General features: G+C 23.8%; 1 protein-coding gene across 1 annotated transcript in view; it reads left to right on the top strand.

Annotated features, from left to right (window-relative positions):
* Positions 1 to 4,843: 4,843 nt before the first annotated feature.
* Positions 4,844 to 12,556, top strand: part of LOC145829864 (putative methionine--tRNA ligase, cytoplasmic) — a 32,789-nt gene continuing 25,076 nt past the window's right edge. The window contains exons 1-9 of the mRNA XM_082937740.1: positions 4,844 to 4,976; positions 7,108 to 7,174; positions 9,648 to 9,858; positions 10,086 to 10,265; positions 10,332 to 10,427; positions 10,580 to 10,701; positions 10,880 to 10,996; positions 11,958 to 12,063; positions 12,138 to 12,235. Coding sequence (XP_082793866.1) covers positions 4,862 to 4,976; positions 7,108 to 7,174; positions 9,648 to 9,858; positions 10,086 to 10,265; positions 10,332 to 10,427; positions 10,580 to 10,701; positions 10,880 to 10,996; positions 11,958 to 12,063; positions 12,138 to 12,235 — 1,112 coding nt within the window. The 5' untranslated portion in view covers positions 4,844 to 4,861. The remainder of the gene's footprint in view (positions 4,977 to 7,107; positions 7,175 to 9,647; positions 9,859 to 10,085; positions 10,266 to 10,331; positions 10,428 to 10,579; positions 10,702 to 10,879; positions 10,997 to 11,957; positions 12,064 to 12,137; positions 12,236 to 12,556) is intronic.

Genomic DNA, 12,556 nt, shown 5'->3' on the forward strand with positions numbered 1-12,556 from the left:
AAATGTTTGACCTGGTGTACTTCAACACTTCTGTTGCTAAAATCTTTTGTGAATTCTTGTTAGAAAACTAATAGTTTTTTTAATGCAGTTATTTTTTTAGTTTTTAATGCTATAAAAACAGCAACTGAAACTTTTTTTAAAGACCCTCGTATTTATAACAATTTATTAGTGATTATTTATAATCTATCAATCAAGTATTTTTATGTTTTCTATTAGTATTATTTGTTTGTTTTTTAAGTTAAGTTAAAGTTAATTTTTTAGTTCTAAAAATTTTTTTTTTTTTAATTTCAGGTTTAGACTGTACTTTCATTTTTATATCATTAGATAGGTTTTTGAGTACATTTTTAAGTAAACATATTACTCAGTTAAGTTTCGTTATGTTTCTTATTTCCTTCTTTCATTTTATTAATTGGTTTATTTCTTAAGGTTTAAAAGTTTAGATTATATATTTTTTTTATTAGTTCGTAAAAATTTAAAAAGGATGTGGTGTACGACTATAACTGAAAGGTTTCTTCGTACACCTTAGACCAAACTTTTTGAGCTTTTTTATCGTTTTTTAAAATAATATCTTTTAATTAATATCAAAAATTGTACATAATTAGATTTTTTGTCTAACAATATATATTTTAAAAGTTTTTTATGATTGTAAAATTTGGTTTAAAAACATAACTAAAAAATTCTTTTTTTATATTTGTTTATTTGTCTGTATTATTTGTTTTGTTTGTCTTATTTGTTTTTTTTTGTTTTATTTGCTATTTGTTCGATAACCGAAAGGTTTTTTGTACACCAGGTCCTTGAACCAAACCTTTTAATCGTATTTTTTGTCGTTCAATAAAAATACTCTTTTTAATACCGGTAAAAACTAAATATATCATAAAATTAGTTTTAAAATAAAAGTTTAAAAACTCTTTTATTCAACTTTTGCAATTTGTTTTTATTTAATAATAACAATACTTTGATAACATTTCAAACTTGTTAATTTAGTAGAAATATTTCTGTTTTATTATTATTTTTCTAGATCTTTCAAAAACTTTTTTTCAGTATTGCTAGTTAAACAAAACTGCTTAAATTAAAAAATAATTTTTTTAAATTGTAATAACCGTATAACTTAAATGGATTAAAAAAAATTTTAAACAATGTTTCACTTCTAAAATATATTTTAATATATCCAGGCTCGCGCCAAGTAACAAAACAAAACAGGTTGGGATTTGTGAATACATACATTAATAACATGTAAGCTCCAATGAAATTACTTCTTGACACCTTTCTTTCAGATGAAAAAAAAGTCTAATAATGATTAAACTTAATAATTGACTAAAATTTTGTTTTAATTGTTTAACTGATGTTAAATATAAATTATACCGAAGAAAAAAGTAAATCATATGATACAGAGACATGATGTAGTTTGTTACGTCTATAGCCTACAAGTTTAAAACCATGCTTTAACAAAAAAAAAATTTGTTTAGCTTTTCTCGCGGGGACATTTCTAGACCTTTTGAGTTCAGTGGCGCGTTTTTTCTTAAATAGTTAGTATTTTTTACTGTAGCTTTTAATAAAACGCTTAATAAAATAATGTAAATGTATACTAAAATGTAAAAGTGATGGTCTATTAAAATATGAGTGTTTGTTTTATTAATAAAAAAGTTATAATAAAAATTCTTAGTAATTTCTATTTTTATAAACTTTTATATTATCAAAAAATATTAACATTGTCTCACTTTATAGTATAAATAAGTAAATATAATGAAAATATTTTATTTTTATACTATAAAAGTAGTCGAAATTGACTATTGGCTAAAAACATAATACATAAAAACAAATTATAAGTTAAAAAATGTACTAAATAAGTTTTAATTAACTGTAGTTTATTAGGTATACAGGTATTGTTAGTAGATATCAACAGTTGTTTGAAACTTTAAGACAAAGAACTTATATATAAGAAACAAAAATTAAAGAATTGAAAAACCAAATATTAAAAAATGTAAATTTTTAGAATATAAATTTGTAGATAATCTTAGCATTTATGAGCAAAATTTAAAAGCTAAAGTTTAAAAACAAGCAAAATTTGCACTTAGTGCGGTCGAAGATTGAGTTTTTTTTAAATGGTATGTATATATGAAATTTTGAATTAAGAATATATTTAAAAAGGGCTTAAATCAAAATAAATAAATTGAAGAAAAATATGGAAAACATAAAAAAATAAATACATATATAAAAAATCTTGTTAGTTTTTTGCACCTCTAGCAGTCAAAATATAAACATGCAAAAGTTACATTACTTTTAAAGGGACCCTGCTTCAAAATTCAAACCCCAACTTGATATAAAAAAAAAGCAAATTAAAGATGAGTTTTTTGAATAAATACTAGGAAATAATGAGTGTTTAAGTTCGATTCCAAGTTTTATAAGTTTGTCAAAAATGGATTCTAACTAAATTAACGCACGTGAAAATACCATGCAGCTATATCAGCAAGATAGGTGATTTCCATTTTATGAAAATAGACAAATCAAAACTGTAAAACTTATTGAAAACTCATTCCAACCAATATAAAGTTTTATATATTTAACAAATTTCCCAAAGGAACAACATTTTTAAGTGCAGATAAAAAGTTTAATCCAAAGCGTAGCATGTATCATGTCTTCAAGTTGTTGATCAGAGAAAGGAGTGCTGTGGCTGCTGGATTGAGGTTTCACCTTTGAGTTTGTTTACTTTGATCTAGCCCTCTTGCGTTTCAATCTGGTACTTGCTTCTTCTTCCACTTTGCACTCATGATTTATAGTTCTTCTTTTAACTTATTTATATATTAGAAGCTCTGAACTAACTAAACAACTACTTTTGGCTTTCCTTACAAATTTTGTTAATTACCTACCATGATGTTGCACCAATATCAAACTGAAATTATATTATTTGAGGTCTATTCAGGGTTGCAACTTTACCTGGAAACCTGGAAAAATCTTGAAAAACCTGGAATTTTAGCAGTTTTCACATGTTCAGTTGTAAAATTTTGATTTTACTCAAAAAATCTATCATATAAATAAAAAAAATTTTGTCATCATCAATTTTTTTTATTAAAAAGCATACTTAAAGTAACTTTACAGTATCTTTTCATTGTTTAACACAGTTTCTTACCTTAAACTTAACTTTAAACTAAAAATAGACCCAAAAATGTGTAGTATTCTGGAAATTTTTTTGAAAAAACAAGTGGCAGCTCTGTCTATTTTAACAATATTTTTAGACAAAAAATGACATTTTAAAAATACATAAATAATAAAATCAAACATTTTTATCTTAAAACATTAAAACTTGAATATTTAATTGCTTTCATTTTACAATATAAATTGATTATATCAATACAATATTTTATATCGACTACAAATCTGTTAAATACAAGCTATTAAAGTTTTAAGTTTTATTATTTTATAACAAACAAATTTAATTCTACTTATATGTTTATAAAGCTTGTTTAAAACAAAGTATCTTTTTAGATTAAACATATTAGGCTTTAATCAAAGATTTTTAGCCTTCAATTATGGTTAAAACAGACATCAAAAATAATTAATAAGCCTTAATTATGTAGAATAAATAAGGCTTAGCATTCAACCCAAAGGTCTTAAAATTCTATGTTAATATTTTATTTAATCTCATAACCATTTGATAAAATGTCTTGAAAAAATAGTGAAGCTTTTAGATCATTAATACAAACTTTCATTGATATATTATAGTATAAGGGTTGCCACACACTCAGAGTACTTAGTATACTCAGAATAACTCAGGATAGTTTGAAATTATCCAAAGTCTCAGGATAACTAGGCTAAGTCTAGTTTGGATTATTTTTAAATTCTGGATGACTCAGGCAAGCTTAATTTTATTATTAACAACTCTGGATAGTTGAAAGATAAAAAAACACATTTTTCAAATTTAATCTTATTTTTTTACATAATTAGATAAGCTCCTTGTTACTTTTTACTGCTTGATAAAATTCAAAGTAACTTTTGAGATATAAGCTATCAAAGTTAGAGCCTTTAATAGCTTCTTTATGGTAAACACAAACTTAAAGGGTAAAAATAGACTACTTCACTAAAAATCTATCCTCCTTCTTCAGTTTTTGAATAATTGTTTTAAAACTTTTTCTGAGTAATTTAATAAGTTTTAAACAACTTTTAGGAAACAGGTTTTTTAATAAAAAAAAAAACATTTTTGATAATCTAAAAAATTGATTTAAAACAAAATTTTGGTCATAAATTTTTTTTAACTATTTTTTTAATCTGCTTTTACAAGTTGTTTTCTAATATTAAAAACTACAATACCTGTAAATTTAAATTTAATTGCTTGAAAAATTAAGGAGGAATATATTTTTAGCAAATTTTTTATAGTTACAAGAAAATCAGCTGTGATTTTTTTTGATTCCATACAGTTGTATTGATTTTTTTTACAGAACTCTATATCTCAAAAGTTAATCGAAATATTTCTGTTCTATGAATAGTATCTTATAGTATATACTCTAAGCTTTGAATGCTTTGTAAAATAAATGTTGGAATCCCCCTATGCCCTTAAACCATAACTAATATTTCTAACTGTATGTTAAGCAGTAGTGTTTTATAGTTTTTTCTTGTTTGTTCATAATATTTAATTTATTGTGTTGAATACATGCAAAAATTTAACTTCTGTTTTGAGTAAAATAGTTAAGATATTTTATTTTTATACAATAATGTTATGCTTTTATTAAACAACTTTTCTTTAAGTTTTTGGTTAAGAAAGTTTAGCTTGATTAAAGTTACTAACTACTTAAATTATAATTTTTGAGTTGGTTTTAATTTTAATGTTAAATGTTAATAATTTTTCTTTAGAAAAGTTTAAAAAAAGATGCCTAGTAAATATCAAAATATAGTTATTAAAGGTTCTCCTTCACCGGAAGTTTTAAAAGTTGTTTTCTGTTTGACTGAAAAGAGGTGCAAGTTTGAATACACAAAACTTGAAGGTAAAGTTTAAGTTTGTATTTTTTTACTGAAACAGTTGTAATTTCTAGACCTGGAATTAATACACTTGAAATTTCCAAAAAACATTGTGTTCAAAATGCAAATTAGAATTTTTTGAGTTTTACTTAAATAACCTCTGTTAGTAAAATATAAAACTTCTATACAGCTTTTAATTTTATGCATTTTAGTAAATCAAACTAGACAAAAAAAAAACAATAAATAAAAAATATAAATAAAATTGCACTATGTACGGTACTAAAAAACTAAAAGAAAATAAAGTATATTGCAGTCTACAACTGAAGGACTCATGAATAAAATAAGAATAAAAAAAGTTGTAAAAAACCTTCTTTAAAACAATGATATTTTTAATAAATAGCGAATAGTGGTGATTATATTTATTATATTGAAACTGATGTTTATTTTTACTGTTCTGAACTAATACACACTTCAATAAAGATCTAAAAAAATAAATAATTCAAGTATTAAAAGATAAATAAATAATATATAAGTATGTGAAAAAGTATTTGTTTAGAGAATACATATGTTTATGTTCATTTTTATCTTCGATTCTTTGAAGTACTTATTTTAATTATTATTATATAACTCTGTGTTGTTAGTTTAAAACAGAGAATCAAACGTCAGTTTCAATAAGGCAAGTACTTTGCAAATTGTTCTAATTGTATCTTGATTATATACATAATTTTCTTATTTGTTTAACAAAATAAAAAGTAAATTCATAAAAATATTATTAAAAATTTAAGGCAATGTAGGATTAATAATTTTTTAAAGCTATTAATTTTTACATTAATTAACAAGTAAGCTTCTACCAATTGTTTTTTATTGTTTTATAAAATTTGTAGTCACTTTTGAGATATAAGGGATCAAAGTTAAAGGTTTCAATAGGCGTCTCATTGAAGGCACTAAATAACTAGTTAAAATTGTTTTTTTTTCACTAAAACATAATTCATTCTTCAGTTTTTTACAACTGTTATGAAACTTTCCTAATAAATTATGAATAACTTGTACAAGAGATATTTTAAAATGTTTGCAATAAAAAAAGATTATAAGTCTTAATTTTTTTTTTCAAAATATTGTTTCTTATAAGTTTTCATAACATTGTTTAAGGCAGGGTTGCCACTCGGTCAGGAAATCAGGAAAAGTCAGGAAAAATTTGAAAAAATTACAAAAGTCAGGAAAAGTCAGGAAAAAATGGGGGGTTTTGGAAAAAGTCAGGAAAAGTCAAAAAAATTGATAAAAAAAAAAGTCAGATTTTGTCAGTTTAAATTTACAAAATTCCTTGTTATCCAAAGCCTTCAAGTGGTAAAAGTTAATTAAAAGTCCTTTAAAGTCAGAAAAAAATTCCAAAATTTTCCTAGAAATTTACAAAAATATTTAATTTTATTTCCAATGCCTTCAGCTGGTATAAATTAGTAAAATATCCTTTAATAAACTGCAAAATGCTCCTTATATGTCGTTTGTTTATCTAGATACATTTATGCTAGGATTTGCTAAAAAAATGTTTCTTTTTTCTGACAAGCTGTGTTTATAAGGTAATAATACAAGTATTTTGCTGATATTACAAACATCAATCATACACAGATGGTTGAAGTGATGTACTGGAAGTTTGATGATAGAATTCAGCAAAAAACTATTGTTTATAACCTGTATTAAAGTTAGATTGGAAGCTTTATATAGTTTAAAGTGTTAGATTATGTATTTTAGAATAAGTTTAATTTAAGAGTTTGATTTAGAAAAGTCAGGAAAATTTTGGTAAATAGTCAGGAAAAAGTCAGGAAAATTTTCTTAGCTTGAAGAGTGGCAACCATGTTAAGGCATATATTGATAAATTGAAGTAGATTGCTTTAAAAATAAAGGTTAAAATATATGATTTGTAGTGTTTTTAAAATTTTAAGAAAACTGTTCATGAAAAACAGCTCTTCCTAATGTTTGTATTGGAAATATTTTACAAATCTGGTTTTATCTAAAAAACTGATTTCCGCTATAAAAAGTATATTGTAGTATGTACCTAAAGGTTTTAAACAGCAGCTAATATATTTTTTTATAAAATTATGTGTTTATCCCCTATGCCTTAATATTTATTGAAAAAACTTATATAGATAAATACAATTTTAGGTCCATTTGAAATCAGTTTCAATGAAAACCAGGAAAATGTATTTACTTCTGCTAATGCTGTGGTTGGGTATGTTTGTTTTTAAAGTTTAAAATATTATTACTAATCTATAACTTATTGATTTAGTTATACTATGTTATATTAAAATAAATCAGCTTTTTTAAAGATATTTGAGATTAAAAATAAGTTATTTGTCTTTTTTTTAAATTTCGAACTATGTTCCCCAAGTTAGCTACAAAGGATTATACTAAAAAAATGTTGACCTAAACATTTTGTGGTTTAAAGTTTTACATTTCTGTTTAACAATCTCTTTAGACTAAACTGTAAGTGAAAAACTCACAACTCTGTCAAACTAATTTCGTTTAAGCTAAAAAAAAGTAATATGATAAATAAAAATGTATTAATAATACATGCTTTTCTATTTTACGTAAAAATAGATTAGATTGTTTACACAAATACTGCAAAATAGTAACTTACACTGTTGGTTTTGTTCCAGACTGCTTTTAGATTAGGCTTGCTTTTTATGATATCCTGACCACTAAAATATAAAGCATTAAATTAAACAAGTTTAAATTTGAATTTTTCAAGTAGTTAGTTTTATTCATTATTCACTTTTTAAAGTAGATGTTCATTTCAGAAAAATTAAACGAAGATTTTTTTGTTTCAGATTATTAGTATATTATTTATGGGTAAATTTAATCTTTGTGTTTATTTCTTTATATTTCTGGTAAATTTTTAAAATATTATTAGTTTTTTAAGTTGATAGCTGTAAAAATTTTTAAACTTGTAATGGTTTAAATTTGTAAATAATTTTAATTTGATTTAATATATGCTTAAGTCACTATTTCATACGTAATTTTACAACAAATAGAGTTTTAATTTAAACAGATATTTAATACAAAAAAAAAAAAAATTGGTAACTTTGTTTTACTTGAAATTTTGTTTTCAAAAATTTGATCATGTTTTATTTTCTATAAGTTCTTATGCTTTTAGTGTTTGTAGATTATTTTTACATTCTTAATTTTCAGCACTGTAAGATTTATAATTTTTTTTGATACTTGTTTTAATTAATTTTTTAAAATGTAAGTTAATCTTTGATTTATAGTTCAGTTTAGTGTATTAAGCTGTTTTAAACGGTAGTTAAGATTAATGAGAAAAATTCTCTGATTTGTTGAAAAGAGTTAGGGGGTACATATATTTGATAAACTGTATTAAAAAACTAAGAAAATGTTATGATATAAAAACTGTTATAGAAAAATTTAAATTATATAATCTATAAAAGGCACAATTATCTAGTATTATAAGTTTTAGAAATCAAAAAAAAAGTCATTAAAAAAATATTATCTTGGTTTACACAAGGTGTTTTCAACCTAAAAACTATGCCTTAGCAAGATATTTCTTTTTGCCACCTCTAGTTTAATTCTGACTGGTATCTTTAACTGAAATTACTTTTTATTTTTGTAGTTATTTTATTACAGTTTTTATAATAAATGATATTAAATAATACTTTAACTTGGTAAACTTTTATCAAAAAATGTAAATTTTTATTTTATTATTTGTTTTTAACTATTAAGATAGAAAATTTTTTCGATAGCCATTTATAGAAAATAAAGTATTTTAGTTGAATTATGAGGTTTAATGGCATAAAATATAAAAATAGAAAAAAAATCTGAAATTTTATTGAATATCCCAATGGGGTGCACGACTATTTAAATTCAGATAATCAAATTCTTATAAATGATGTTTAAAGGGCCACAACAAATATTTTCGACAACTGTTGATAGAAATTTTTTTTTTAGTTGAATTATGAGGTTCAATCGTATAAAAAATAGAAATAGAAAACAATAATTCAAAATTTTTATTGACTATTTCAGTAGGGTACACGACTATTCAAATTGGGATAACTCAAATTCTTATATATAATAATTAAAGGGCCACAACTCAAAAAGGAATTTATACTTAAAAAAATAAAAATTATTTATGTACGTTTTCTTAATTTCTACACGCCATAATTTTTGTCTTTTGAGATATTTTTAATATTTTATAAGATATGGCTAAAATAAATTTTTAAGCTTGTAACTTTTAGAAATTCTTAAACACCTCAATAAATATTTTAAATTTTGCATAAAAAAAAAATGACTTCTAGATATTTAATAAGATCTCCATACGTATTTTTTTCAAACATATATTACTTTTTGAGATATGTTATTTTTTTAATTTTTTTTTCAATAATTTTAGATGTCTGAAATTGATATATTATATAATCATCCCGATCTTAATCAAGTCTTTTTGTAACTTGGTTAAAAACTAAATTTAATAAAAGTAATTTTTTTATTTTGTATTTTCGCTTTGGAACTAGTTTTTATATATAATAATTTACATTCTTTTTTTGATAAAAATTCTTAATCATTTTTTATTTATTACACTACTTACCATTTTCTTTAAAAAATATTTGGAGGAAATTAGTTTTTTAACTCCTTTCAACTTTTATGTTTTAGTTTATGGTTATGCTCAGTATAATTTTTGTTTCTAAAATTTGTAGACTGTTCTGCGAAAAGTATTTATCTGTTGAAGGGAAAACCCTCGTCGAAGCTTTGGACTGGGAAGTGACATCACTGAGGTCCGTGGTTGGATCTTTCATGTCTCAACACCACAAGAAGCCAGCTGCTACTTTGCAGCTCACTAATAGCGTTAAAGCTTGTTTGGTGAAAATGAATAGTGAGTTGACTCGGCAGGGAAAAGATGCGATAAAAGTGGGTTTTTAATTGTTTAGTACGAAATTACAACGTGTTTGTTTAAAAAACTATCTCATTGAAAGGTGAAATATTAGTTGTTTCATTTCAAGTATTTTATTATAATAATTCAAGTTATATCTTTTTTTTTTCATTTACTTTATTTACTCATTTTTTTTATTATTTAAGCGGTTTTTTCTTTCAAAGTTTAAAACAATTATAATGCTCAATGTAATTTTGTTGCACAGCAAAACTCTCAAGTAAAGTATGTTTGGCTCGCAGCAATCGCTCCATTATTTCTTGTTGCCACTTCACAAATAAACAAGTTGCAAGGTGTCCAGCAGCTTTGTAAATATGCTGGTGATTTCTACAAGAAAGTTAACTTGAACAACCTTTGTAACAATGTTTTTTCACGCACTCTCTGCAAGGTTTGTACTAGCTGTTTATTTTTGTACTCGTTATTTTATTTTACATACTTGAATTATTTTTAAAAGGATTACTTTCAAACAAAATCTTTCACTGATTTGGCGGTGAATTTAAATAATGAAGTAAGAGAAGTTAAGAGAGAAGTTAGAAGAGAAGTTGGAGAGGTAAGTTTTACAAAATAATATTATTTTAAAGAAGGTAATGTTATTTTTTCATACCAAATGTTTTTAAATTATACATTTTAAATATATTATATTTCAAGGCAGCTTAAAAATACTTTTGTGTTTCTTAGTATATTTAATGAAATAAAATTTAGGATGTCAACAATAAGGAAAATGTCAACAATAGGGAAGAGTTGCCTAATGTAGATGTGGAAAAAGTGAAGAAAAGTTTTATTGAAACTGAGACAAATAAAAGAAAAGTCAAGCCCGAAGTAGTGTTAGTTTTAAAACTAATATATCTTAATAACTCGTGCATAAAGTATTATCGTAGTTCAAAAACTTTTATTTATTTTTTGTTTTCAATGTTTTGCATATTTATTTATCAATGTGTAGTTTTAATACAAGTCTTTTATGTTAATAATTATAATAAATGTAATAACTGTAATATTTCCAAGATTGCCAGTGAACGGTGAAAGAAACGTGTTGATAACAGCAGCTCTTCCTTACTGTAACAACATTCCTCATCTTGGAAATATTGTTGGTTGTGTTTTGCCTGCTGATGTCTACGCAAGGTTGTAAATTATTTTATACATTTTATGGTGTATTAATTAAAACTTTGAAGAGGCAAGATTCCAAGGATATCATAAAAATCTTAATCTGAAATCAATACCATATAAAATTAACTATAAGTATAAGTAATAATTTTTTAATTTTTTTTACAAATTTATTGTAATAACACCAGTACTTAATCTTATTTAAGAAAAACTTATTTGCTGTTTTTAAAAATCAACTTTGCTAATAGTTTTTCGTTATTAAGAAGTGTACAACATTAAGCAGCATCAAAAAAATCTGTATAATGTAATAGTACTTGTCAAAAGAAAAACATATATTTAAAGAGCTACCATTTAATTTTTTCTATAAGCTAGATTGCCATTAAAATGTTGAAATGGTTGATAAAATCCCTGTTCAGAAAACTTGTAGGATTGAAAGTAGTACATGCCTTATAAGGTAAAAATATTTTCAAAAAAGTAACTTTGAAGTATCTAATTAAATTTTTGATTATAAAACGTGGGCTATATTTCAAAAATAGAATAATAGGGCATTTTTTGGATCAAAATATGCAGGGTTTGTTCTTCATGTAAAATTAAAGTTTTATAAGTTTAAGATTATAAGGAGTCCAACATTTTTTACAATATTTAATATTGTCTTGAAAGCTGTAAGTAATTGTTTATAGAAAAGCAAAATAAAAAGATTATATGATTTCACTAAGTTTTGAAGATTATAATGTTTAGCCAAAGTGTTTTGAGTATTTAAAAGTTTACATTAAACTCATTCTTTTATTTTTTTTGGCTTTTCTAGTTATGATTCTATCACATTATTAAAATTTTGTTATGACTACCAGTTTTGCTTTGTATGTATTTTTTATGTAATTTAAACTTATTATCGGATGTATGTCAGCTCAGATGAGTTTAAAACTCTTTCACAGTTTGATTCGTCATCTAATAATTTGATATTTACGGTACTTGTATATAGGTATTGCCGCACCAGGGGTTGGAACACAGTTTACATCGGAGGCACTGATGAGTACGGAACTGCTACTGAAACTAAAGCTATTAAAGAGAACAAAACTTGCCAGGAGGTAAGCAACGTTTTGACAATTTTAGATGTGTATGATAGATGTGTTTAGTTCAAATTTTGATCTTTTGCTTGTAGATATGCGACGAGTACCACGCTAAACACAAAGCAACTTATGAGTGGTTTAACATCAAGTTTGATAAGTTTGGAAGAACTACAAATGAATTTCAAAAAAAGTTAGATGACAATAATTAATATCAATTATTAGTATCAATTTTTTATCGTGAATCTTTTAATGTAACGACTATTTAAACATATTTTATTTATTTTTGTATTGTAAGACTAAGTATAATAAAAAATAAAGCTTGTACAAAAAAAAAGTTATCGAATATAGTAGTATAGAAATTCAACATTCAAATTATTAATTTTTTTATTCATCTAAAATCAAAATTTTAGAATTATCAAAGCAGGAAAAATTGGTTCTTTGTATAATTACTTTTCAACTAATTAGTTCGTTGTACTTATTTAGAAATATTAAATAAGTTAAAAAATTGACT

Source organism: Thalia democratica, chromosome 2, assembly GCF_965202585.1.
Source record: "Thalia democratica chromosome 2, ktThaDemo2.hap1.1, whole genome shotgun sequence".
Classification (NCBI taxonomy): Eukaryota; Metazoa; Chordata; class Thaliacea; order Salpida; family Salpidae; genus Thalia; species Thalia democratica.